This window comes from Nannospalax galili, unplaced genomic scaffold, assembly GCF_000622305.1.
Source record: "Nannospalax galili isolate Female #2095 unplaced genomic scaffold, S.galili_v1.0 scaffold28, whole genome shotgun sequence".
Taxonomy (NCBI): domain Eukaryota; kingdom Metazoa; phylum Chordata; class Mammalia; order Rodentia; family Spalacidae; genus Nannospalax; species Nannospalax galili.
The window spans coordinates 632,289-659,475 of record NW_008359594.1 but is presented as its reverse complement, the minus strand read 5'-3'; the positions used below and the strand labels follow the sequence as shown (position 1 = coordinate 659,475).

The window sequence follows — 27,187 nt, the reverse complement described above, 5'->3', positions numbered from 1 at the left end:
CAGCACTTGGGAGGCAGAGGCAGGTGGATCTCTGTGAGTTCAAGGCCGGTCTGGTCTACATAGTGAGTTCTAGGCCAGCTGGGGCTACAGGGAGACCCTGTCTCAAAAAGACCCCCTCCCCCAAATGCCAGATAGGTCTTGATACAATAAGAGTGGATGAGTTAGTTCAGCACCTCACTCTCATCTTTAGATAGGTCATCCCCACTAAAAATCAAAAAAGAAACTTCAGTATTAAACTGTAGTCAATTGGACTTAGCAAATAGCTACAGAATATTCCATCCAATTTATACTGAATACCATTCTTCTTAGCAGCTCATAGAACTTCCTGTAAAACAGACCACACTCTAAATCATAGAGCAATTCTTAACAAATACAAAAGAATTAAAATAACTTCTTGTATCTCATCACATCATGGTGGCGTAAAACTTCAAATTAATAGTCAGAGAAACTACAGTTACAGCATAAATACATGGGTGAATAATACACGTACTTGAATGACCAGTGTGGTCATTGATAAAATCAGGAAACAAAAAAATTCTAGAATCAAATGAATACAAAAACAAATTACCAGAAGTTTGGGGATGCAACAAAGTCAGTTCTATGAAATGAATAGCTATGAGTGCTTACATTAAAAATTCAGACTGGCAAGAAGAACAGCTTAGTAGATCAAAGCACTTGCTGCACAAACCTGATGACTTGAGGTTAATCTCATCACTCATGGTGGGAGGAGAGTGCCAACTCCCAAAAGCTGTCCTGTGACCTCCACACACGCACTGTGGCATGAACACTCCCACACTCACACAAACACATCACACACACACACACACACACACACACACACACAATAACAATAAGTAAAAAAATTCAAAAAATTTAGAAAGATCTTAGACAACCAACCTAATGATGTATCTCAAGGTTTTAGGAAAAAAAGAACAAGTCAAGCCCAAAGCAGTGGATGGCAAGAAATATTAAATACCAAGACAGAAATGTGTAGAATAAAAGAATAATACACAAAATCAATCAAATAAAGGGTTGGTTCTTTGAAAAAATAAACAGATTGACAAACACCTAGTCAAACTAGCAAAATGGGCGAGAATACTCAATTTAATAAAATTAGAGACAAAAAGGGAGGCTGCAACATATTCCAATACAGTCCAGAGGATCATTAGGTAATAATTTAGAAGTTTGTGATTCCCCAAGGTAGAAAATCTGGAAGAAAGTGATTCCTGGATGCATATGATCTACCAAAATTAAAATAAGAATATATAAATAACTTAAACAGATCCACAACAAGCAATGATATTGAAGTAGCAATAAAAAATCTCCCAACAAAGAAAATCTCAGGACCAGCTGGATTCACTGCAAAATTCATTCTACCAAACCTTTAAAGAAGAGCTAATACCAACATTCTTCAGATTGTTTCATGGACTGCAAAGGAAGGAAACTCCCCCAAAATCATTCTATAAAGCTGTATTACATAAATGTCAAAACTGGGTAAGGATATATCACAGAAAGAAAATTACAATATAATTTACCTGATGAACACAGATGCAAAAGTCTCAAAAAGCTTCTTGGAACTACATTAAGAAGATCATATACCATTACCAAATTGCTTCTTTCCAAAGATGAAAGAGTAGTGAACATTTACAAATCAATAAATGCAATATAATACATAAATAGACCCAAGAACAAAAATAACATGATTATCTCAATAGACGCACAAAAGGCCTTTAGTCCTTCAATGGGGTTCAATAGCCTTTCATGTTAAAAACCATGAAGAGGGCCGGGTGTTGTGGCGCATGCCTTTAGTCCCAGCACTTGGGAGGCAGAGGCAGCCAGATCACTGTGAGTTCAAGGCCAGCCTGGTCTACATAGTGAGTTCAGGTCAGCTGGGGCTATAGGAATACCCTGTCTCAAAAAGACCAAAACAAACAAACAAAAACCCTGAAGAAATTTGGAATAGAAGAAACATACCTCATTATAATAAAGGCTGTATACAAGAAACCTATAGCTAATGCTATACCGGACAGGGAGAAACTGAAAGAATTTCCTATAAAATCAGAAACAAGGAAAGAGCACTTACTGTCTCTGTTCTTGTTCAAAACAGTGCTCAAAGTCTTAGCTAGAACAGTAAAAGAAATATATAAAAGGATACAAAATGAAAAGATGAAGCCATATTACCTGTATTTGTAGATTACATGATCCTATATTTAACAGATCCTAAAGACTCCATCAGAAAACCCTTAGATCCAGTTAACACTTTCAGGAAAGTATCAGGATACAAAACCAGCATTCAAGAATTGGTAGCTTTTCTATATGCCAATAATGAATTTATTAATAAAGAAATCAGGAAAATGGTGGTCTACATCCAGAAGATGGGTAACATCTTCAGGGGATGGTGTTATAAGAATAGGAGGTAGGAATTGGCTAGGCAGTTAGGATAAAAAGACCCCAAAGAAAAGTAGACAGTTTCTTGGCTAAAAATCAAAATGTCCTTGGGTCTCTTAGCAACATACTCTGTCCCAAAGGCCAAAAATGTCAAAGGTAAGCTTCCTTGGGCCAGCAGCTTTCCTGAGTAAGTTTGGTGGTGTCCATTGTGCCTTGAATACCCCAGCCTCATTCATCCCAACTCCCCCCACCCCATCTCTCCTCCTAGCAGGACCATTGGCACATTTTTGTCTTGGCATCCCAGACCTCTGGATTGATCTCTTGGCCCAGACTCCCCAATGCTTCCTGATCCTTTGCATCTAGACCAACCCAATTCCTCCATCTAGTCCCAGGGAGCCCTCAGGGACTCTTCCCATCCCCACCTCCCTTTGCATCTCTGGGTGGCCCAGCTTCGTGGAACCAGCATCTTTCCTGGAGGAATCCAATCCTTAGGAGAAAGCCTGAGAGCATGTGGTTGTCATCCGACTTGGGCCTCTGTGGGAACTCCTGAGCAGCAGAACAAAAGCCATCTGGCCCCTCCAATATAAAATCAAAAGAAAGAACCTGAAGCCTAGACCAATCATCTTTTCATGCCCAATATGTAAACCACAAAGGCACACAAAGAAGTAGACCTAAACTCAACAAAGGAAGTCTTGGGTCTCACATAAGAATCAGAAACTACAAAAGAAATCCACATGTCAAAGTCACAGCGTAAAAACACATGAAGAACCCAAATAATATATCCCCACCAAGTACAAACAGTCCTGTAGAGGAGTACAATGAGAACACCCTAGAGATAACACAGGATGCGGAATTCAAAAGAACAATTATAAACATGGTAAAAGAATTCAGTGAATTTAAAGAACACATAAAGAAATCAAAGAACTGAAAGAAGATAGGGATAAACTGCTGAATGAATTCAGAAAAGAGTTAGAAATATTGAAGAATAATCAGGCTGAAATGAAGAAGGAAGTGAAACACTCAACAAGCCAATTAGAAACAACAGGAGAAAGCCACACCAATAGGATGAATGACATGGAAAACAGAATATCAAGACTGGAAGATAAAGTGGACGAATTAGACCACTCAAGCAAAGATTATGAAAAATTTAAGAAAACACAAGAATGGAATATGCAGGAATTGTGTGACACCATAAAAAGACCAAACTTATGAATCATAGGCATACAGGAAGGAGAAGAATCTGGGGATAACGATGTGGACAAGACCTTCAACAGGATTGTAGAAGAAAATTTCCCAAAATTAAAGACATGCCCATACAAACACAAGAAGCATATACAACACCACATAGATAGAACCAGAAAAGAAACTCTCCATGGCACATCATAGTAAAAACACTAAATGTACAGAACAAGAGCGAATACTGAAAGCTGCAAAAGAAAAACAAGTCACACATAAAGGAAAACCCATCAGAAATACAGCTGCCGACTTTTCAGTGCGAATTATGAAAGCCAGAAGAGTCTAGACCAAAGTATTCCCAGTTTTAAATGACCACAGAGCCAATCCAGATTACTATACCCAGCCAAAATGTCTATTATAGTTGAAGGAGAAGGAAAAATCTTCCATGACGTAAATAGGCTGAAGGAATTCATGTCCATACAACCAGCCCTTCAGAGAGTTCTGGAAGCAATACAAACAGCTGAAGAAAGGAATGACTATACCCAAGGGGCTACAGAAAGAAATTTAATGAAGGTATAACTGTGGAAATGAACAGCTGCACCAAGAATGTGAACAGAAATAAAAACAACAGGAATCAATACACATCTTTCATTAATAACTTTAAATATCAATGGACTGAACTCCCCAGTCAAAAGACATAGACTAGCTGAATGAATTAAGAAACAAAACCCATCGTTTTGTTGTCTGCAAGAAACTCATCTCACTTTCAAGGACAGACATTACCTTAAGGTGAAAGGACAGAAAAAAATATACCAAGCAAATGGTACTAAGAAAAAAGCAGGCATTGCAATTCTATTATCTGACAAAATAGACTTCAACCTAAGACTAATCAGAAGAGATAAAGAGGGCCACTTTATTCTGATCAAAGGAACAACTGACCAAGAAGATATTACAATCACAAACATATATTCACCAAACTCTGGTGCACCCAACATTATCAAAACAGTTCTACAGGACTTTAAGAACCAGATTGATCCCAACTCATTAATAGTTGGGGACTTCAATACCCCATTGTCTCCATTAGACAGGTCAACAGGACAGAGGATTAAGAGAGACATCTGGATTAAACCATACCATACATCAAATAGGCCTAATAGACAACTACCAAATATTCTACCCAAGCACCAAAAAATATATTGTCTATTCAGTGCCCCATGGAACTTTCGCCAAAATTGACCATATACTGGGGCACAAAACAAGCCTCAATGAATACAAAAAGATTGAAATAATTCCATGCATTCTATCAGACCACAATGCAATAAAGCTTAATATCAACACCAGAAGAAACCCTAATAACCACATGAACACATGGAGATTAAACAACACACTCCTAAACAATGAGTGAGTCAAAGGAGAAATTAAGAAAGAAATAAAAGTATTCCTGGAAAGAAGTGAAAAGGACAATACAACACAACAAAACCTCTGGGACAGGCTGAAAGCTGTCCTTAGAGGGAAGTTAATAGCTCTAAGTGCCTTCATTAAAAAATCAGAAAGAACACAAATAAATGACTTAACATTGCAACTCAAGGCACTTGAAAAGCAACAACAAATGAAACCTAACCCCAGCAGACAAGAAGAAATAACAAAAGCAGAGCAGATATTAATGAAATAGAAACAAAGAAAACAATACAAAGAATCAACGAATCCAAGAGCTGTTTGTTTGAAAAGATAAACAAGATTGACAGACCCCTAGCCCAGTTAACAAAAGAAAGAAAGAGCACCTCCAAATCAACAAAATCAGAGATGAAAGGGGAAACATCACAACAGACATCAGAAAGATCCAGAACATTATAAGGGAATACTTTAAGAACCTATATGCTAGTAAATTTGAAAACCTAAAAGAAATGAACATTTATCTAAAAGCATGGGAACCACCAAAACTAAACTAAGAAGAGATCAACAGCTTAAACAGACCTGTAATACATAAGGAAATTGAAACAGTAATATAAAACCTCCTGACTAAATAAAGCCCAGGACCAGATGGATTTACAGCAGAACTCTACCAGGCATTTAAAGATCTATATCCAATACTACTTAATTTATTCAAAAGATAGAAATGGATCTATGTTCATTAAGGAAATGGTCTATAGTTTTCTTTTTTGGTTGCATCTTTACCTGGTTTGGGTATTATTCACTGAATTAGAAAAAAATCATCCTTAAATTCATATGGAAGCACAAAAGACCCCTGGTAGCCAAAGCAACCCTGAGCACAAAGAAAAAAGATGGGGGGATTACTATACCAGATCTCAAAGTATACTACAGAGCTATAGTCATAAAAACAGCATGGTACTGGCACAAAAATAGACACATAGATCAATGGAACACACATTGTGTGTGCCAAGAACACACAATGGAGGAAAGACAGCATCTTCAGCAAATGGTGCTGGCAAAACTGATCTCCACCTGTAGAAGAATGAAACTAGATCCTTATCTTTCACCTTGCACAAAAGTCAACTCCAAATGGATCAAAGACCTCAATGTGAAACTGGGCACCCTGAAACTATTAGAAAAAATATTGGCAGTAACTTACAAGATACAGGTGTAGGAAATTATTTTCTAAGTCAGACAGAAATTGCTCAGGAATTAAGTTCAGCAATCAACAAGCGGGGCCTCATTAAACTCAAAAATTTCTGTACAGCAAAAGAGACAATCAAAAAAGTGAAGAGAAAACCCACAGAATGGGAAAAAAACTTCACCAGTGACACATCCGATATTGGTTTAACATCCAGAATATATAAAGAACTCAAAAAGCAAAGAATCAAGAAACCAAATGACCCAATTAAAAGATGGGCTAAAGATCTAAACAGACAGTTCTCAAAGGAAGAATTAAAGATGGCTAAGAAACATATCAAAAAGTGTTCCACATCATTAGTAATAAAGGAAATGCAAACTAAACCCACCCTAAGGTATCACCTTACCCCAATCAGACTGGCTAGGATCAAGAGAACAAATGATAACAAATGCTGGCGAGGATGTGGAGAAAGGGGAATGCTCATTCACTGCTGGTGGGATTGCAAACTCATGCAGCCTCTATGGAAAACAGTGTGGAGAACTCTTAAAATACTAAAAATGCGAAGATAAGTCAAAGGCCCTCTGTGTAAAAGAAAGAAGCCAGGGGCTCCTCCCAAGCCCATGTTACCCCTGAGGAACAGATCCTCAAACGACCTTAAGAGTAAAAATAAATTGGGTCATCTGGGCCAATTGTAGTGTCTTAAACACCCAAAGGAAAGTATAATCAAAGATTAATGGGGTCAATGTAATTTTTTAAGAGTCCATGTGTAGAGCTAAAGGCTACATAATAAGAAACAATGCCAGACAGGAGATACCTTCCTTTGAGTTATTGGCCAGGGTGGCCCAAAAGACTCCCAGACAGTAACCCAGCATAGAACTGGGAAAATAAACAGCTGACCCCAATCTTATCTAAAGGAATATTGACAACTAATTGCTACTAGATGAGGAATAGCTGATCTTCCTAAAACAAGGATCTCTAGATAGGTTAACTAGATTTAGCAGATGGACAAGCAATGGGGAATGGCTGGGGCACTGACAACACAGTGGACAGTAACAGGGATGGATGACAGAGTATATGGGCTCCAGTGTGTGGGAGGGGGAGGCTATTGGAGGGTGCCATTTGGGAAGTGGGTATGTAGATGAGTAACATTGTGTGGGATGTTCTGTATGATATACACACAAAAAATCAACAAATTTAAAAAACGACATATTTGAGGAAGAAGCATAAAAATTTACTTCATGTTAAATACTAGAGGTGATAAACATTACCAGTGAAATCTACCTGATGGGTTTATATCCACACTAAAAGTGAACCTACCATATGACCCAGTTATACCACTCCTTGGCATATACCCAAAGGGCACCCTCGGACTCATACTGTAGATAGACATTTGTACAAGCATGTTTGTTGCTGCTCTTTTCACAATAGCTAAGAGATGGAAGCAACCTAAGTGTCCCTCAACTGACGAGTGAGAAACAAAAATGGGGTATAGTCACACAATGGAGTTCTATTCAGCAGTAAAGAAATGAAATAATGAAATTTGCAGGTAAATGGATAGATCTAGAAACTGTTATACTGAGTGAAGTAACACAGACTCAGGAAAACAAATGAGGTATGTTCTCCCTCATATGTGGATCCTAGGACCAAATCTTTTAAAATTCCAGATCCTTTTAATAAGATGATGCTATACAACAGTCCCTTCTGCATGAAATAACTACCATCAACACGACTTCAGCTGAACCCGATCGCTAAACATCATCACAATTGCACTTGTTGATGGTTGTGCTCATTCATTAAAAGGGGACCAAGCAGGGTCATTGGACCCTCACCGGATTATCCAACCACTCTTCCTAGCCAACTGTATGTAATTTGACCCTAATCACACATGGACTCCTGGTTTTGGGGAGGGTTAAAGTATACAATCTGGGGAAGGCCAGGAAGAGATGGGATGACCCAGGCTGGGTAAAGGCTTTCCACAGAGCACTCCCTCAGGTCATACATACACCTCAGAAACCCCTCAGTTATCTCGGTAAGTAAGCTCAATAAATTCATTGGTTCCCCAGAAAAACTTTAATTAAACATTGGTTTGACACTAGAACCTTAAAAGGGAATAAGAATTGCTTAGCATCCCCAGATGTATGAAACAGTATATTTTAAAATGAAATGGAGATCTTTTTTAAATGTTAAAACTTGATTCAATTTTATGTCTTATAGGGTTTATACTGAGTACAATATTGTAAAACCATATTAGTTCAACTGTAAACCTAAAAATTTACAGCCAATTTTGAAAGAGATGCATCTTAGCTCTGGAAATTGTTATTGAATATGTCAATGCTGTTGTAATGAAATGCTTCTTCTAATTATGTGGTTTTTAAATAAATAATTTAAAAAATGTCAAAAGTATTTGGGACCTCTTAACTAATTTCTGAAATATTTTAGGGTTACCTCTTCAGAGGGGTGAATGTTAGAGTAGCAAAAAGCCCCATGAAAAAAAGAAAGAGTACATGAAGTTTTTCAGGAAAAGGTGATAGGGAGCTATGGGAGGAGTTGGAGGGGAGGAAATGGGCGTGGATTTGATCAAAACACCCTATATGCATGTATGAAATTCTCAATAAATATTTTTTAAAAGTTAAAAAAAATCAGGAAAATGATTCACAACATCTTAAAAAATTACTTGGGAATTTGTTCAGGGAAATGGCTCAGCTTGTAAAGACACATGCCGCCAAGGCTAACAACCTGAGTTCAGTTCCCAGAACTCACATGGTGGAAAGAGAGAATCAACTTCTGCAAGTTGTCCTTTGACTTCCACATGCACGCCACATACATATACCCAAAATAAATAAATGTAAAATCTTTACCTGGGAGTAAACTAGTCATGGTGATAAAAATATGGGAAGAATGAAAGAAATTGAAGGCGATATTAGAGGATGGAAAAACCTTCCATGCTCAAGGATTGGCAAGGTTTATATTGCAAAATGGCTACATTTCCGAAAGCAGTTTACAGATTCATTACAATCCCCATCAAAATTCCAATGATATTCATCACAGAACTAGAAAAAAAAACCTTTAAGCTCAAATGGAAACACAAAAGTTCCCAAGCCATAGCAATCTTAAGCAGAAAGAACAATGCAAGAGCTATCACAACACCTGATCTTTAATTATACTGCAGGGCCATAGTAACAAACACCTCATAGTACTAGCACAAAAACAGACATTCATAACAACAGAATAGTGAACAATGAAGAAAGCCACACAACTACAGGCACCTAACCTTTGACAAAGGTGCCAAAAACACACATTGGAAAAAAGACAGCCTCTTCGACCAATGGTGCTGGGAAAAGGTGTATTCTACATGTGAAAGAATGAGACTAGATCTATATCTTTCACCTTGTGTAGAAATCAATTCAAAATGGACCAAAGATACTAATACAAGACCTGGAACTCTAAAATTGTTAGAGAAAAACAGAAGCAAAAGATTTTATGATATAGGCATGGTCAAGGGCTTTCTGGAAAAGACTCCAATAGCAGAGGAAATAATGGCAAGAAACAACAAATCTAGTGTCTAATAGCTTTGGCTGGAGGGAACTGACAATATGGATTATTAAAATTTTATTGCTATTATCAGCAATTATGTTTAAAACATTGTTATTGTTGTGATCGATCATTGGATCTAGTATGTAACATGCACTTGTAAGAAAGTGGATGTATTATCCACTACCAAGCAGATTTGGAGTAGTTTGAAAAGGGCCTTTGCTCCATACTGTCTTGTATGACATTGGTGGCATAGAAAAGCAGCACACACACACACACACACACACACACACACACACACACACACACACATGGAGATGCTGATGAATCTTTAGCAGGTCCCATCTGCAAAAGGAGACAATGTCTGTCCTGTTCATAGCTGAATCTCAGCATGCTAAAGAGAACAGATGAGGTCAGATAGCCCAGATTTAATGAATTTAAAAAAATTAAATATCTTTTGAGACCTTAACAGTTTATTTTTAAAATATTATTGGAGCTGGGCATGATGGCCCACACCTTTAATGCAGGACTACGGAGGCAGAGGCAGGCGGATCTCTGTGAGTTCAAGGCCAGCCTAGGCTACACAGTGAGTTCCAGGACAGCTGGGGCTACAGGAAGACTCTGTCTCAAAAAAGCAAACAAAAACTCCAAACAATAAAATATTAATAGATTACCTATAGACATAACTAGCACATAAATCATCCTTATTCCTCATCACAAATTGTACAAAACATTTTAAATGTGTTAATTCAGTCACTTCCACCCCAGTGCTATGAAGTGAACACTACTGTTAACATTATTATTATTATTATTATTATTATTATTTGGTCTTTTTTGAGACAGGGTCTCCCTGTAGCCCCAGCTGTCCTGGAATTCACTATATAGACCAGGCTGGCCTTGAACTCACAGAGATCTGCCTGCCTCTGCCTCCCGAGTACTGGGATTAAAGGTGGTGCCACCACGCCCGGCCTGTTAACCTTATTTTATACAATGGGAAACTGGAGCATAAACAGACTGTGTTTGTTTCAGCAGAGATCTCCTGGTTGATAAAGCAGAGATTTGGGATTCAAATATAAGCAGTTTATTTCCACCATGTGTGCTCTTAACTAACAGAATATACTGCCTTGTAGTGCAAAGCACAAACAAGAAGGGTGCTAATGTACGATGAACTTTGCAGGGGTACTTGTATTATTTGTACATAAAACAAAATGTAATTTTTCTTCAACGAATATTAGGGAAATGCTCACTAAATATTTTGAAATGGTATATAAGTAGGCTACAAAATGGAAATTATAGAAGTCACAGAATTCAACTATAGCAAAATAACACTAGATTACTTAAGTATCAAAAGTAATGGGTAGGAACATGACATTAGTGATGAAAACAGGACACAAAATCCATTTCTAAGATGAGTAATTGTAAGAGGACAGTTGGAAAACTGTAATTTATAATATAAAAGAAATGGTCTTTTCTTTCAGGCAAATATAACACTACTTAGGTTGCTTCAATGAGAGGAAAAAGTGAACACTCCAGCAGTCATCAGTGCTTTTGTAAAGGCAGTCAAGGATCTCTTCTTTTAAAATCCACAAGCCCTGATAATTTCCTTAGGGTGTTCTGGGAACTTTCAATGAATGGATAACCATGTTCATTTAAATATCCTGAAGGAGAAACCAGATGTACTGCCACCAGAGAGCCAGACAAAGAGAGGGAAGGAGACAGAGAGAGAGAGAGAGAGAGAGAGAGAGAGAGAGAGAGAGAGAGATTAATACAAATGGGAAAAAGCCATCAAAAGTAAATATCTTGAATCCAGCAGTATGATTGTATAAAAGAACAGACATAGTCAAATACAGTTTGGAGAATGTAACACAGTACAATGAGGGATGGTATTTCAAATCAGTGAACAGAATGGAGTTTTCAGAATAGGTGTTCTCACCTTGGTCTGTTCTTGGGACAGTTGGCTTCTCACCTCTGTCCAGTTTTTACCTTACTCTTTTGCATAATGTAATAGCTATGCCCATTAAAACATTTAGAGAAACATTGATGAGATTCTGGGGGAGGAAGCCTCACTTAGCAAGATGGGAAGTGCTTTGCAGGGGAAACTCCGTGAACAGCACCACCCATCATTACAATTCCGTGTGAGATGTTATGGAAACACTGAGTGATAAAGGCACAGTAGGAAATGATACTTATACTTTTAAAAGAGAAGTAAAATTGATAGCCCTCTAGTGAGTTTGGTTAAAAATAAACAGATCATAGAAAACACTGATGGACTATTAGTAATGCAAAGAGGGTCTCCTCAGAATGACATCAGGGAAGATTAAAATGGTAAGTCAGCGCTGCTGGCAACTTGGTGCTGACACATTTGAAAAGAGAGATGGATAATTTTCAAGGGATACATATATATGTGTGTATATATATACACACACACATATATATGTGACTAAAGTTGACTTGAGAAGTAGGACATTTTTTGATAGGATAAATAAAAGCTATGTGTGCTTATATTTTTAGCTGAAAATGCAGCATACCTCTGGGTAGCTGACTAGTGGGAGAAGGGTTCTACAGGGCTGGGCGGAAGGAGGCACCCCCTTCCTAAATATAGAGCTCTGCACAGCAGCCATGGGATAATTTTGTTACACGACAGCAAAAATCATTGGATGACTCCACGGGCAGTGATGGGAATAAGGAGGTGGGCTGTATGTGAGTGCACCCCATACAGCCCACCTCCTTCTTACTCCCATTACACTCATAACACACAAAATAAAAATAATAAAATAAAATATATATTTTTTGTCTTTTTGAGACAGGGTCTCCTTGTAGCCCCAGCTGTCCTGGAACTCACTAATAAAATATTTTTTAAAAGGAGGTGGGCTAAAGGACAGAGGTAATGTAAGCCAGAAGTATGCGTGCCCAAACCATCACCTTTAACAACCAGATCACCGCTAAATTTTAGGGAATGCACCCTAGCTCTTCTCTTCTTTTCTTCACACTCTGGAAGTTCATCCTGAAACTCTAAGCAGTTCATGAAGGAAATCCGAGGCAGGCAGAGCCACGGAAAGAACAAAGTAGACAGGAGTTCGAATTCCTCCTCATGCCGGATTTGGGAAAGGTCTTTCTTTTTCTTTGGACCCCACCGGCTGTGAGTGCAATCTGCGCTAGCCGCCTGCGGCTCCAGGGCTCAGGAAAAGTCCATGAAAAAGCCTGATCCCTACCTCCCAGAGATAAGGACCAGGGGGTGGGGTGGCGACACCTCTGCCCACAGCTGCAGGTAGGCACTTCCCTGCTCCCGCGGCCCCCTCCTTCCTGCTTCCTCGCTCACACCCACCCACACAGCCCTCTCTGTTCTCAGCTGGAGAGCCTTTCCCAGGCGGCAGCGGGCAGTAGTGCCTCCTCAGCCAGGAGAGCCAGCCAAAGACCAAGCTGCAGGACTGGGCTGCGCAGGAGCCCTGCAAACCAGCAGCTGGAAGCTGGGGAGGGATTCTCCTGTTTCTCTCAAGCTTCTTTCTCTTAAAAAAAACCCCACCAAAACCCGTTCCCACCGCAACTTGGAAGAGTAGGGAGTGACTAGAAGGATTGACGCAGAGGTTTCATTTATGGACCCTGAAGAAGTTCTGAGCAAGTCACACAGCAGCGGACTGGGCGAGCTCAGCTTGTGGCCCCGGTGCAGCCTGGCAGAGCCGACCAGCAGCCAACCCCGAGCCACCAGCTGAGGTGCTGGGCGCCTCTGACCATGCTGTGGACCTAACGACCTGGACCGAGTCGGCCTGGCTCCGTTAGCATCCCACCAGGTAAGTGAACCTCAAGGGCTTTCCACTGGTCACCTATGCGGGACCTTAAGCTCCCCAGAAGTAAGTCAGTGCTGTGTAGCCAAGGCAGGAGGCGGGGCTGGTAGATTGCCCGCTTTTATCACAGGAAACTGTGGGAGACTGGAAAGCAAGGCGGATTTAATTTAAAAATATTTTTTTCTTTGCATTAACGCGTGGGGATGAGATGCGTAGGAGCTTGGAATTTTTGTAGGAAATGGTTACAGATTCGAGATGGGTTAGGCGTCTCCGTTTTCACAGGAGCAAAGTCTTAAATTTTTGCATAACCCTGCAAGGCGTGGGCCATGAGAAGGTATGATCTTGGAAACGTTCACAACATTGTAAAGGGCATGTATCTGAGGATTTCTGAGAAATGGTGGGAGAAGCACTTGCCACTCTGGCTTCACTTGATCCCCCGCCCCCCACACTTGGCCTTCTTTCTGGAAGGTGCTGAGACTGACACTGGCAGCCGCAGACGCCCACACATCCTGCAGGCGCGGCCCCACCCCCGGTTTCAGCACCTCGGATAGAGCTCGCCTGTCCCCGCAGCTCAGAAAGAGCCCTCAGCACTCAGGCCACCACTACCTGTGGTGGGTGGCGACTGGACTCCCTCAGTTCTGCCAGACAGAGCTCTAGAATTGCAAAGACAAACGAGGAGCTTAGTTTTTGATCTGCTTCTAACTGCTTCCCATGACTGCAAAAGGAAGAGGCGGAGTGTAAAGATCCTCCTAGGCTTCCACGAATGCTGCAGCTGAACCTAGTGGCTTCTTTGGTTTTGGAGGGTGTGTCCAAACTTCTTCAAACACTTAACCATTTATAAAGCACTTACCATGTGCCAACACCCTGTACCAAATGCTCTATATGGGTTATTTAATTTTATACACCAAGAGAGTACTATTTGTATGCTATTATCCCCATTTTCCAGATGAAAGAACTGATACAAGAGAGACAGAGAAACTTGCTAAGTTTATGCGACCAGCAACTGTTGGGACTGAATCCTTAAGCTCCACCTCAGCCTGCAGAAGTGGGATGATACCCTTGAGCAGAATTCCATCTGTGAGATAGCTCTGAACTTGGAGTCAGAAGTACACAACTGGATGACAGCTGTAGCACTATGCCTATGGGCAAAAGTACTACCCCGCCTGAACTTAAAGATCTGTGTCTGCCGCTGTAGCTCAGTTGTTGGAATGTTTGTCTAGCGTGCTTGAAGGCTGGATAAGATCCTCAGCACCGGTAAAACCAGGCATATTGGAAACACACCTGTTATCTGAGTACTCAAGAAGGTGGTGAGGGCAGGAGGGTCCTAAGTTCAAAGTCATCCTCCATTCCATAGTGAGTTTGAGGCCACGCTGGGATACACGAGATCTTGTCTCAAAAAAAAAATTTGTGCCTATAAAATTAGGATGATAATGCTTCTATGGGAGAAATTGGGGTTATCAAGAAGATCCTGTAGGGGCTGGAGAGATGGCGCAGCAGTTAAGCACACTTCTTCTTGCAGAAGACCCAGGTTCGAATCCCAGCACCCACACTGCAGCTAACAATTGTCTGTAACTCCAGTTCTAGGGGATCCAACACCCTCTTCTGTCCTCCATGGGCACTGCATAGTGTGGGTACACTACATACATACAGGCAATACATTCATACACATAAAATAAAAGAGGATCCCGTATTACCCCTGACCGCCCCCCCCCGTGTGTGTGTGTGTGTATGTGTGTGTGTGTGTGTGTGTAAAAACACTCAGCAAACTCAGATTGTTGTTGGGAAGCTAACAAGGAGGGAGAAGGTAGTTGAAAGAGCTAGAAGGCAGTAATAAACAGTACTGTTACACTGAGGGCCTGCGTTCAGAGCATGGCAGAGCTCCTTGGAAGGAAGATTAGATAAGCCTAACTCAGTGTAATAATCCTTTAGATTTAAAAAGAAATAGAACTTCATATAAGACATTTCCACATTTCCTATCATTTGGTCCTTATAACAACACCATAAAGTAGGCAGGGTTTTAGGCTATTCTACTCATTTTGAAAAAGGACACTTGTCCCAAATTCCTCAGGCACCTACCTGGTACCAGAGTTGAGATTAGAGCCGATGTCTTGCATCTCTGTCTTGCCATGGTACTCCCTTAGGAGCTTGGACCACAGCAATTAAATATTTAGACAAACAGTATAAATATGTGACAGGAATGATTTCAAAACTACTTTTTGATCAACTTAAAATGCACATTATATTCTATTTCATTTCTCAAAGAATTTAAAGCAATCTATAAAGATTCTCAAGATGTCAGGCTTATATACCAGAGTAGGAAGTAAAGGAACACAGGATGAAACTATAGCCAGAAATAAAAAGGTAAAAAATTTGTATATTTAAAAGTCCTAGAAACTTTTTCTGGGTCATTAAGAATAATAAAGTATACATCTGAGTCTTTTGAGTGAGGCATAAATGATTTTGAAGGTATTCACAAGTCTGTAGATCTTTCTCTTTTGCATAATGCCATCTTTCAGATGACTGGAAAGCGTGCTAGTGTCCTGAATGAGGGATGATAACTGGAAATTTGTTGTACCTGCAACTGAAGAAAGGGGTAAGTGAATGACGTTACATCTTTACTGAAGTAATTGTTAGTTACACAATTTATAATGGCTCACTTAACGAACGGTTTACCTTAAAGTTTACCCCAAAAGCTTCTGCACACATTGGTTTATTTGAGCCTTCTGACACTTTTGAAGAGGTCAGCAGCCAAAAGTGACAAGTGACAGAAAGGGCAGAACTATGACATCATGACTTAAATTTCATGCATTTTGCTTTTATAAGCAAACCCCTGTCCCTATATAGCAGACAGATAACTACAGTGTATGAATCAGGCCAGTCGTAAGGCTACAGAGAATGGTGGGGCTTTTCAGACTGAACAGTGACTAATCCATGTCAACACACACAAATAAAATGATTAAAATGCACTCAATCCACAACTTTGGGCCACATGGTTCTCAGGCCTTTAATTTGTGGATTCAGTCTGCAGCTACTCAGGCCAAAGACCTGGGAAGGTGTGGGAACAAAAGAGTCTGTATTCTAAGAGAAAAAGGCTCAATATCCCTCTTTTTATAACTTCTTGTTTCTAAATGATGATGGACTCTGAGCTTAAAAAGGGTGTAAGATTTTCTTTGTTTGGTAAACAATAAAATAGTTGAAGGACTTCAGGACACAGATAGTACATGCCCTTCTACCACTGTTAGAGGAGGCATAATTTAATTTTGGATACAGGTGGTATTCAGTCTTCAGCATTTGTTTTGAAGCCCCTGCGCCATCAGAAGTCATATTATTCATTGTGGTAGTAGGAATAGGTTTAAATCTCTAAATTAAAAAAACTTTACTTATATTATTATGTGGTAGTAGGAATAAGTTTAAATCTCTAGATTAAAAAATTTACTTATTTTATATTATATGTGCATGTGAAGGAATGAGTGAGTGCCCACAGAGACCAAAAGAATGGGTCAGATCCCCTGGAGCTGGAATTATAGGCAGTTAATGTGGGTGCTGGGAACCAACTCAGGTCCTCTGGAAGAGCAGTGACCACTCTTAACCTCTGAGTCACCTCTCTAGCTACGTTAAAATCTCGAGGAGCCATGAGAGGCAAAAGGGGGGTGTGTGTGAAGAGCATGGTAAGAAAAGAGCCAGGGAGATACTGCTCACTTCCCAGTCTACTTTGATTCTGAAACACGTGAAAATTAAGTACTTTGGGATTATATTTATTTTTCATCTTCTATTTTTTTAAGCACTGACCTGGAGCTTATCAAGTAAGCTAGGCTGGTTGGACAGCAAGCCCCAGGGATCGTCCTGTCTCTGTCTCTCCAGTGCTGGAATTATAAGTGCATTCCACCACACCTGGCTTTTTCACATGGATTCTGGGGATCCAACTCAGGCCCTTACACTCGCAAAGCAACACTTTACTGATGGAACCATTTTCCCAGCCCTAGGGTTATGTTTTAAATATAAAATCATGATGTCTAGAGCAGCCAAAGTGATAGGATTTCAAAATTCTCAAGACGTGTCAGCAACAGTGAGGGGTGCAAGGGCTTCGAGACCCTAATTAAGGCATCTAATTCCAGTATTAAGTGTTCCTAGCATTTACTATCTATGATGCACAATAGAAGGTGAATCTCAAATGAAAGGTAATTAGGTTTTGGTTGATACTCACATTGAAAGGACCACTGTTCATTTGTGCCCTGCAGACCTACTTCTCTCCATCTTGATTCTCCCTTAGCTTCTGTATTGTGGCAGTTTCAATCCTCTTCATACAGCCTCCCAGGCTCTCTCAATCCATTCCCACCCTCTGGCCAATGATTATGTCATCCTTTCCCATGAGGCTCTTCACTGTTTGCCCATTTCCACATAATACTTCCAACCTTTAGGGCAGCACTATAAAGAACTCTGCCTCTTTCACCAGTTAGCTTACTCTTCCAGTGGCTCTGCCCCCTGACACCTTGACTCTACACTACAAAGTTCTTTAAATGTCTGTGCTATGCTACCATTGGTCTTATAATGCATAGCTACCCCAGGTATGATACTTTCTGTCTCTTGGGTCAAGAAACTATCATTCATTTTTCTCAAGGGCTACCCTCATCATCTGCTCATTATGAGTCCTTTCCTAATCTGCACCGTTAGCTCCTTAAGACTCTCATCATCTCCCTGCTGTATGCTTCACTTTTATTCTGGGACTTACTACATCAAAATACAATTATTATTTTACTTAGAGGCTAAGTATATGGACGTTGAGGTGAGACTATTGGATTTGAATTCTAACTCTACAACCTAACACCTAGATGATTTGGGGTAAGTGGTTTTATCACCCTGATACCCAGTTTAAAACATAATAATAAAGGGCTAGTACTATTATCTGTGTCATAGTATTGTTGGAAGGATTAAGTAATAATGCATATAGAGTGCTTAGCACATTGCCTGGTACAGGGTAAGCGTACCACAGATATTTATTATTAAAACATACATTTACCCTCCTCTTGGACTGTAAATACCTGCAACCCATTCATCTTTTTGTTTTCATGTCTAGTATAAGTACATAGACAATGTATATTTGATGACAAGTAGGTGAATGAATGAGCAAGTAACACTGATATTTTAGTCAGAACTTGATTATAAGTAACAGAAATTAACTTAAGCCATCAGAGATGGAAACATGCTAATTAACATAAAGACTTCTAGTGTGTGTTTGATTGGACTCCAAAGGCCACAAAATCTAAGAGAAAGAGAGAGAGAGAGAGAGAGAGAGAGAGAGAGAGAGAGATATCTCTAACTCTCCACTTTGTGGTGGGTTTACTCAGTACGGTCATCTTGGGGTTGGTTGAGGCTAGACAGATGAAATGGTCTTACTCACACTGAGTCAGCTAGTTGAAGCTCCACATGTCCTTTGTGATGGGATATCCCAGTCTTCCTCACAAAGCAGCTTGGTTCCAAGACAGCAACTTGGACAATGCAAAGCCTATGAAGGCTTTGCTAAAAAAAATGCACAAGATTATTTTCCCCATTTTATTTGCCAACTCCTTCTAGACATACCAGATGGGAGGATATTGTGGCCATGATTCACAATCTACCATAGGTATCAACCTAGACATGGAATAACTGGGTCAAAGTGTAGGCTTTAGTTGAGTGTACCCCCAACAGGCTTTCCTGATGCTTTCGAACTTCTTGCATCTTTGTGATTGCCCTTCTGTCTACTGTTAGCTATGCTGGAGAGAGTGTAGTGGCATCTGATTGTGCTTTAATTTTCCTTGATTGCACGCAAGGCTGAGTACCTTTTCTGTGCTTAATGGTCACTTATATATCCTATTTTGGAGGAGGTGACTTGTAGGAATTCTTTATATAACCTGGATATGAATCATTGTAATTTTACTCAAATTTCCCTTTTGGATCTTGGTTTATTTTCCTCTTGATTACAAAGGAAGTAACATTTGAGCTGATGTTTGGAGGATGATGAATAATCAAAGAAGAGCAGGGAGTCCTTATAGTTAGAAACATCAACAGTGCCAAGAGGGGGGGGGAGTGGTGCATTTAAAAAATACTGACATTTTAAGGTAGGCAGAATGTGACAACAGCTTGCATTTCAGGGGATGATTCTGGAAGGTGAGTTGGGATCAGGGGATTATCCTTCAGGGAATAAAAGAAACACATTTCACCAGACCTCCTCTTTCAGTTAGTCAGTCTTTGGAAATTCTGCTTTAGCACTCCAGTGTTTAAAGAGTGGGAAGCTTATTAATCCATATAAGACTTAATGCAACCACTGTATGTAAGACCAGTGAGGAGATTATTACAATAGAGAGAGAGAGAGAGAGAGAGAGAGAGAGAGAGAGAGAGAGACTTTCCTTCTCTTTCATACACACGCATACACACAGAGGTAGAAGATCAATAGGCGATTAAAGGAGAAATGAAGAATGAGATAGAAAGACATAAACAGAGACATGTCAATATACTAAATAACATGCAGTGTCCTCAGGTGATAGCAATTTTGCAGAAAATCTAGTAGAAACACATAAACACAACTGCAGCAAGATTAGGCTCAGCACAGTACATTTGAAGTGGAAAATGGTCTGAAGCAGAAAGACACAGACTAGACTGTTATCACTGTTACTGAAGAAGGAGAGTGCTTCAAGGGGAGGGGATGAATGAGACCTTTTCTTCTTTAGGCACTGAAGTGTGGTAGTTTTTTAAAACACGTGTATGTGTGTTTGTGCAGGTGTGTGTACAGGTTCATGTGTGTGGGTCCACAGGTCCTCTTTGGGTGTTGTTCCTCAGGAACCATTCAGTTTTCCTTTTCCTTCCTTTTTCTTCCCTTCTTTCTTCTTTTCTTTTCCTTTCCCCTCCCTCCTTCCCTCCCTCCTTCCCTCCTTCCCTCCCTCCTTCCCTCCCTTCCCCTCTTTCTTTCTCTCTTTCTCTCTCTCTTTCTTTCTTTCTCCTTTCTTTCTTTCTTTCTTTCTTTCTTTCTTTCTTTCTTTCTTTCTTTCTTTCTTTCTTTCTTTCTTTCATTCAGAAAAGCCTCTCTATCTGGGATCTAGGGATCACAATTAGGCTAGGCTGGTTGGCCTGCAAGCCCCAGAGGGCCTTCTGCTTCTGCTTTTCCATCTTTGGCATTGCAAGGGTGCTCCACCATGCCCAGTTTTTCACATGGATTCTGGGTCCTAACTTGGGTCCTAAAGCTTGCATGACAAGAAATTTATAGACAAAGCTATTTCCCAGGTCCTGGTTTTCTTTTTAATAGCAGATATCTATTGTGTATTAAAGTTTTTAAAAAGGATAGATATCCATCTCTCAACTTCAACCAAGAAAAGTTTTTGACTTCCAATTCCACAGTGAAACATAAACTGAGAAGTAATTGTTCTGGGTAGTGAAGTAAGAGAAAGACTGACGTGGATTCCATAACGAGGAAGCCACAGGCTATCATCTCAGTGAGAGCTGGATGGTCAGGATGTCCATGTGGAGAGGATGTTCTGACAGAGACATGATTCAATGTGATCGATACCCATAGGATGACCAGGGCATCCGTGCCAGGCTGCCCATTATTCCTTATTTGTGAAAGGTGTCTCAGGTACATAATATGGAGGTTCTGAGTCCATGGTCTTGATAACTCACACAGGGAGAACAAAGCACAGTGAAAATTAATTTGTGGTGGAAGAAGCTTTGGTTTGAACTTTATTTCTTAATATTTATGAGCAGAAATGTGATGCTCTTCTCTATCCTCTGCCACATATCAGTTTGTCTAGAGGGAATAATTTAGCATGGCACTGTAGAAACTATTCTGAATGAGGGAAAAGAGAATTCTGACATCTGCTGGAAAAGTGAGGACTAGAGCGCACAGGATCATCGTGGAACAAATTTATTTTAGGAACACAACAGAAAGAAAACATGGAGCGCCCCCACCCCCAATCTTATTACCTAGAAGAAGGATTACCATTTTGGTGTATTTTCTAGTAGCTTTTTGATGCACATCGATAATAACAATGCATTTAACGATTATTTGTGAAGCAACCTACTCATTATGTGTAAATCACTGCTAAGTGCTAAGGATTCAGCAGTGAAAAAAAGATAGACAAGAATGTTTATTTTCTTAAAGAGCTGACTTAGATTTCTGTATTTGTGTTGAGTGCTGAGCAATCAGCACAATATGGATATCTTGCGTTTTAAAAATAGTTACTGTGTGCTTTTACATTGTGCTTTTCATATGATCAATTGTCTCATAGGCTATCTCAAGCCATCTTCAGAATAACCTTAGGAGGTAGGTTATTATTGTCTCCATGACCTCCATTATAGATGAAGAAACTCACTCATAGGTGTTAGATAACTTAGTTCAGGCAACACCGTTAGGAATCAGGCTAGGGCATGACTGTAACAACCATGCTGCATAGATTAGTGGTAAACTATATAACGCATTCCCCTCTCTTCCCTTGCTAGGTTTGACTGTCCCGGTGGCTCAGAGCACCTAAGCTGCAGCCACGATGATGGATGACGACACCGAGTTGAGGACTGATGGAAACTCCCTTTTAAAGGCTGTGTGGCTGGGGAGGCTCCGGCTGACTAGACTGCTCCTGGAAGGGGGAGCTTACATCAATGAAAGCAACGACAAAGGTGAAACAGCTCTCATGGTGGCATGCATTACCAAACATGTGGACCAGCAAAGCATCAGCAAATCTAAGATGGTGAAGTACCTGTTGGACAATAGGGCAGACCCCAATATCCAGGATAAGTCTGGCAAGACTGCACTCATCCACGCATGCATCAGAAGAGCTGGAGGAGAGGTGGTCTCCTTATTGCTAGAGAATGGAGCAGACCCCAGCCTGGAGGATCGCACTGGGGCTTCGGCTCTGGTTTATGCAATAAATGCAGATGACAAAGATGCACTGAAACATCTCCTTGATGCCTGTAAAGCCAAAGGGAAGGAAGTGATTATTATAACAACAGACAAATCATCTTCAGGCACCAAAACCACCAAGCAGTATCTCAATGTACCTCCTTCACCCAAAGTAGAAGACAGACAGTCTCCTCCACTGTGTGCATCTCCTTCTGACATTGAACTGAAGGCTCCAGGCCTGGGTTCTCTACCCAGTGAAAAGGATGATGACTTCTTTAGCCTCCAAACAGGACACCAAAGTGGTTGTAATACTTCTAAGGTCCTTAATGACTCAGGCTCACCCAACAGGAAAATGTCTAACCTCAAGAGGGCCCGTTTGCCCCAACTGAAGAGGCTCCAGTCTGAACCTTGGGGTTTGATCGCACCCTCTGTGTTGGCAGCTTCCATACATCAGGATGAAACCCATGGCACCAGCACAGACAATGAAGTCATCAGAAGTATCAATGACATGTCATTCCCTAAAAGAGGGCCCCTCTCTAGAGCCAACAGCATTGACAGTAAAGATCCCACACTCTTCCCCACAGTTCCAGAGCAAGTTCTGAAGGCTCAGGCTTCTGCACCAGCTTCCTGGAAAGTAGCTTATGAGAAAGGCCAGGCCCCCCACCCACGTCTGGCCAGGAGAGGAACACTTCCTGTTGACCAAGAGAAGAATGGGATGTGCCTACCAGGCCCTTCAGCTCTTAAAGAGTCAGCATCCCTCAAAAGGCTGGAAAATGATCTTTATGACTTAGACTTACAGCCAGGGGCTGATTCACCCAACTCCATGTCCCTTGAGTCTGGCAAAGGACCCTTAGACAGAAAGAAGCTCAATAGCTCCCACTTACCCCTTTTCCATGGCTCTCGGGAGTCCCTGGATACTGTGCCCAGCACATCCCCCAGCTCAGTGCGCCGCAGGCCACCTCATCTTCTAGAAAGAAGAGGTTCTGGAACTCTGTTACTAGATCGCATTGCTCACACGCGGCCTGGCTTTCTTCCACCTTTAAATGTGAATCTAAATCCACCTATCCCAGATATTAGATCCAGCAGCAAACCATCTTCCCCACTTACTAGTGGCTTAAAATCTATGGTTCCTGTTGCTCCAAGTTCACCAAAGAGAGTTGATTTGAGAAGTAAAAAGAAACTCCTTCGAAGGCATTCTATGCAGATTGAACAGATGAAGCAGCTGTCTGACTTTGAAGAAATCATAACCTAAAACCTTTTAGAACTGGTTTCCCACCCTTATATAGATTACACAATGTGGAAAGAACCAAAATGTAGTCCAACACAGTGTCACAGCCTCTCTTTATTCCGATCATTCCTTAGAGCTGGGATGTGACAATATCAGAAAACACGGGGACAGGGCTCTGCTTCACTTCTGAAACAAACCCAACGACTGTTTTGGAGTGCAGCTTCTGATATAATCCTTGTTTTTGTTGTTATTCTTTCTGTTTTTATTTTCTAGGCCTACTTAAAAAGAGCAGCTCAGGATAGTGGGTTTTGGAGATGAAGTTACAAGAAGAAAAAATTTTCCAAAGGACGAACACCTTTGTAGTTTGAAGGTAACACAGCAAGTGTAATGGTTTGTATTTTCTGGCAGGCAAGCAAGAAATTTACTATATTGTATTTGGAGTATGTCATTTGTAGTCTATAAAGTGCCTAAAAAGAAAATGAGGCTTTTACATTTTCTGGAATGTAAAAGGCTCAAAAACCTCCCCAAATGACTATATCTGGACATATGGGTTCTAAACAATGAAGGAGAAGCAAAGTGCTTCCTCATAGAAGCAGCTCTGGCACGACTCCCACCGCTCACTGTACGGTGAGCATTGTCAAGAGTGGTAAGGATCATTTGGCTCTCCACCATTATGTTCTGAACACATAATAATTTGGACAGGCTCCAAGTCCCCAAATACCACATCTATATGGGTCCACCCTGACATGCCATGGTAGTTGGCCACTCAGAAATGAATCTTGCTCCAGAAATGAAACTTTCCTGACATTAACACAGGCTCCATGTTGAAGCCTTATGGAGATGCACAAACCCCCCAGATCCCCCACATAGTTAACTAAGTTGAATTCAAACATGACACAGTTGGCATAACAGACCCACAAGAAATGTTTAAGACAAATTGATTAGATTTACTGAAAGCACAGTGATACATGACCATAGAATGTGCACAGATTTAAACAATACAGTAAGATAGCTCTCCAGACAGAAGCAGTGGTCAGCATTTCAATTGTTTAATGTTTTGAAAATGTTATGGGGTGCAAACCATCATTTCTTTTTGAATGCTCTGAATAATTTGAGGGAATTTTTTTCTTTACCTGAACTTTCTAGGCCTTAGAGGATTTATAGAAAGAACCTCTAAAATCTTTTTAAGGTGTGAACAAACTCACAGAAGAGACATAGCACATTTTAGATGAGATTCCTGCTTTATCCTCATTTATTTGTCCTCTCCTGCTGCTCGTGTGCATTTGTTCTATGGTAAGAAGCTCAGTGGTCCCCATGGATAACATCATGTAAAGGACAAATCAAGGCTTTGGGTCTGCACCCCATCCTTTTCACTTACCAAGTGTTTGGCCTGGGGAAAGTAGTGGCACTATTCTGAGCCTCCGTTCTATCACCTGTGATATGGGTTAGTAATGCTTATGAAGCTGTGGTGGTGGTTAAACAACAGAGCATATGAAAATGTCTAATCTTGTGCTTGGCACAGGTACAACTCATTAGACAACAGGTAGCTGATCAATTTATTTCTTCAGACCTTGAAAACCTCCTAAAAATTTAGAGCATTAAAAGTTGCTACATAAGCCCTATATGTTATACCATTTCTATAAGGACAGATGAAGTTAATTTAAACATTCTAAACAAAAGTGCTAGTTATAACAAAACAAAATGCTCATTTAAAAGATGATTCCTTCAAGATAAGTGCCTACTGAGCCTCAGTTCTATTGGTACTTGGGGCTGATAATTGTTTGCTGTGTGGGGATATATTGTGGGAAGAATAGCAGCATCTCTGATTCCTACTCACTTAAAGACTCTGGCCCCCAAATTATGACAAACCGAAAACACTCTCATCATGGCTAGATGTCTCTTGGAGACAGCATTGCTCTTACAAACACTTACTGTGAACATGGTAGAAATACCCCAAGAACCACAAAGCAAGTTGGAGGTGTAGCCCTTGGGACTCTTAGCAAATGTACATACACAGGAGTACTAAGGGCCTTGTACTTTGTAGGGAAGGAAGAAAATTATAAGAAAAGCACATAAAGTAGTGAAAATCTAGGGCTTATGAACTTGGTTTAGTGTGGACAACTCATATGCTTTTCAGAACTGTTTAATGGTTAGAAATTCTAACCAAGTAGGCATGGTCACAGGCAAAGAAAAAACTTTCAGTGCATTAAAGAGAGAGTAATGCAGACCACTACTGCTTTTAGCATGTTACTAAACACTCAACACATACCACCACGACCGCACATTTTAAATGTGTTTTCAGTGGTTATTAGTGCCAACTGGAACTAACCTCTGTTAGTAGTATCTAACTATGGGGATAGCAAGACACTGCCCAAGAACATTTTCTTAAGACTTTAGCTAAGATTGGAACCTAATTTATCCTAAGTAGTGACTGTGTGATACATTCATAGTAATTAGCTTAGGTGAAACAGCAAACATGGTAAATTGCTCATTCAGACTAGCTGGTCCTATTGCACAAATGCATAATATGAGGTATTTCCATGCTGTGTCAGCCAGTTATGGCATTTCATCGGCCTTTCTCTAGACAGTCATCAAGACAGCATCTTATCACATTACTTCCTGATGATTCATTAGCTGAGTTAGACTGTTCTGAGCCAGTGCAGTGGCCAAAATACTGTATCACAGGTCATGTATAAATCAGTAATTTTGTCCATGTCAATAAACTTCACAGAAAAGCTTTTCCAAAGCATATTTTAGATTTACACATGCTTTCTAGTTAGGGGTTAGCCATTCTCCTTGGAAACTCTATAAGTTAGTTGCAAAATACCGTTTCAATAACCTATCCACTTAAGAGTCTCTGGGTTGTTTGTTAAAATATAATTTAGAAAGTGAGCCTAAAGTTTAAAGTCTAGAACTTTGGTTTAATTTCTAGACATTACAAAGCCTTTGTTTTTTAAAGACACAAACTACTGTTAATTCTCTTAGAACTTCGTCAGCAAATGGTAACTTGCATATGCAGGTTGTGTCTGACCTTCCTCTTCTATGTGTGTTGGTGCTTCAGATGTAGCCTGTGAAGCCTGACATGGTTCTCTGCAGTGCTCTGTCCTAGTCTCAAGCAGAGGATATGTGTAAACTGTATCAAAGTTCATGTAATGAAACCACTTAGATGTTTCTAATATGTCAATAAAAGATATCCTGCAACCCTTCAAACCAAAGTGATTCTCATTTTTATCAGAGAAATTTCAATGATAAATATTATCTTTATACATTTACTTTCTTAGTTTTCAAAGACAGGGTCTCATGCCTAGGCATGTTGTCTTTAAGATAGAATCGATAAGATTGCCTGACAACATCAACTTCGGCAAACATTCAATATTTAACATTCACACTATTTGAAAAAGCATTGTTTTTTTTCCCCCTGGTGAGAAAAGAGTGTAATAAGTGAGAAGATTCATTGCCACTATTAAGGGTGAGTGTTTATATTCACCCCTGCTGCTTAGGGCCTGTCAAGGCTGCCTGTGTTCTCTGAGGGGTAGTAGCACAGACTTAAGGTCCTTGCATAGCCCTCCCTGGGCCCGAGAAGCTGATTTCTGTGAGCTCTTATTCAAGAGCAGGGCAGAAAGAATAAAATGAACTAGTTGGAAGGT

At 40.3% G+C, this 27,187-nt stretch overlaps 1 protein-coding gene across 2 annotated transcripts; it reads left to right on the top strand.

Moving 5' to 3' along the window:
- Nucleotides 1-13,029: 13,029 nt before the first annotated feature.
- Ankrd34c (ankyrin repeat domain 34C) lies at nt 13,030-26,744 on the top strand. Of its 2 annotated transcripts, XM_008823386.1 has the most exons (4): nt 13,030-13,455; nt 14,396-14,703; nt 15,966-16,042; nt 21,916-26,744. In XM_008823386.1, the coding sequence occupies exon 4, from the start codon at nt 21,960-21,962 to the stop codon at nt 23,562-23,564; it is 1,605 nt and encodes a 534-aa protein (XP_008821608.1). In that variant the 5' UTR covers nt 13,030-13,455; nt 14,396-14,703; nt 15,966-16,042; nt 21,916-21,959; the 3' UTR covers nt 23,565-26,744. The 2 variants fall into 2 exon arrangements, with proteins under 2 accessions (XP_008821608.1, XP_008821609.1); XM_008823387.1 differs by lacking the exons at nt 14,396-14,703; nt 15,966-16,042.
- Nucleotides 26,745-27,187: the final 443 nt, after the last annotated feature.

Excerpts from the sequence above, each read along its gene's own strand:
- Ankrd34c (XM_008823387.1), top strand. The coding sequence starts at position 21,960 with ATGATGGATGACGACACCGAGTTGAGGACTGATGGAAACTCCCTTTTA.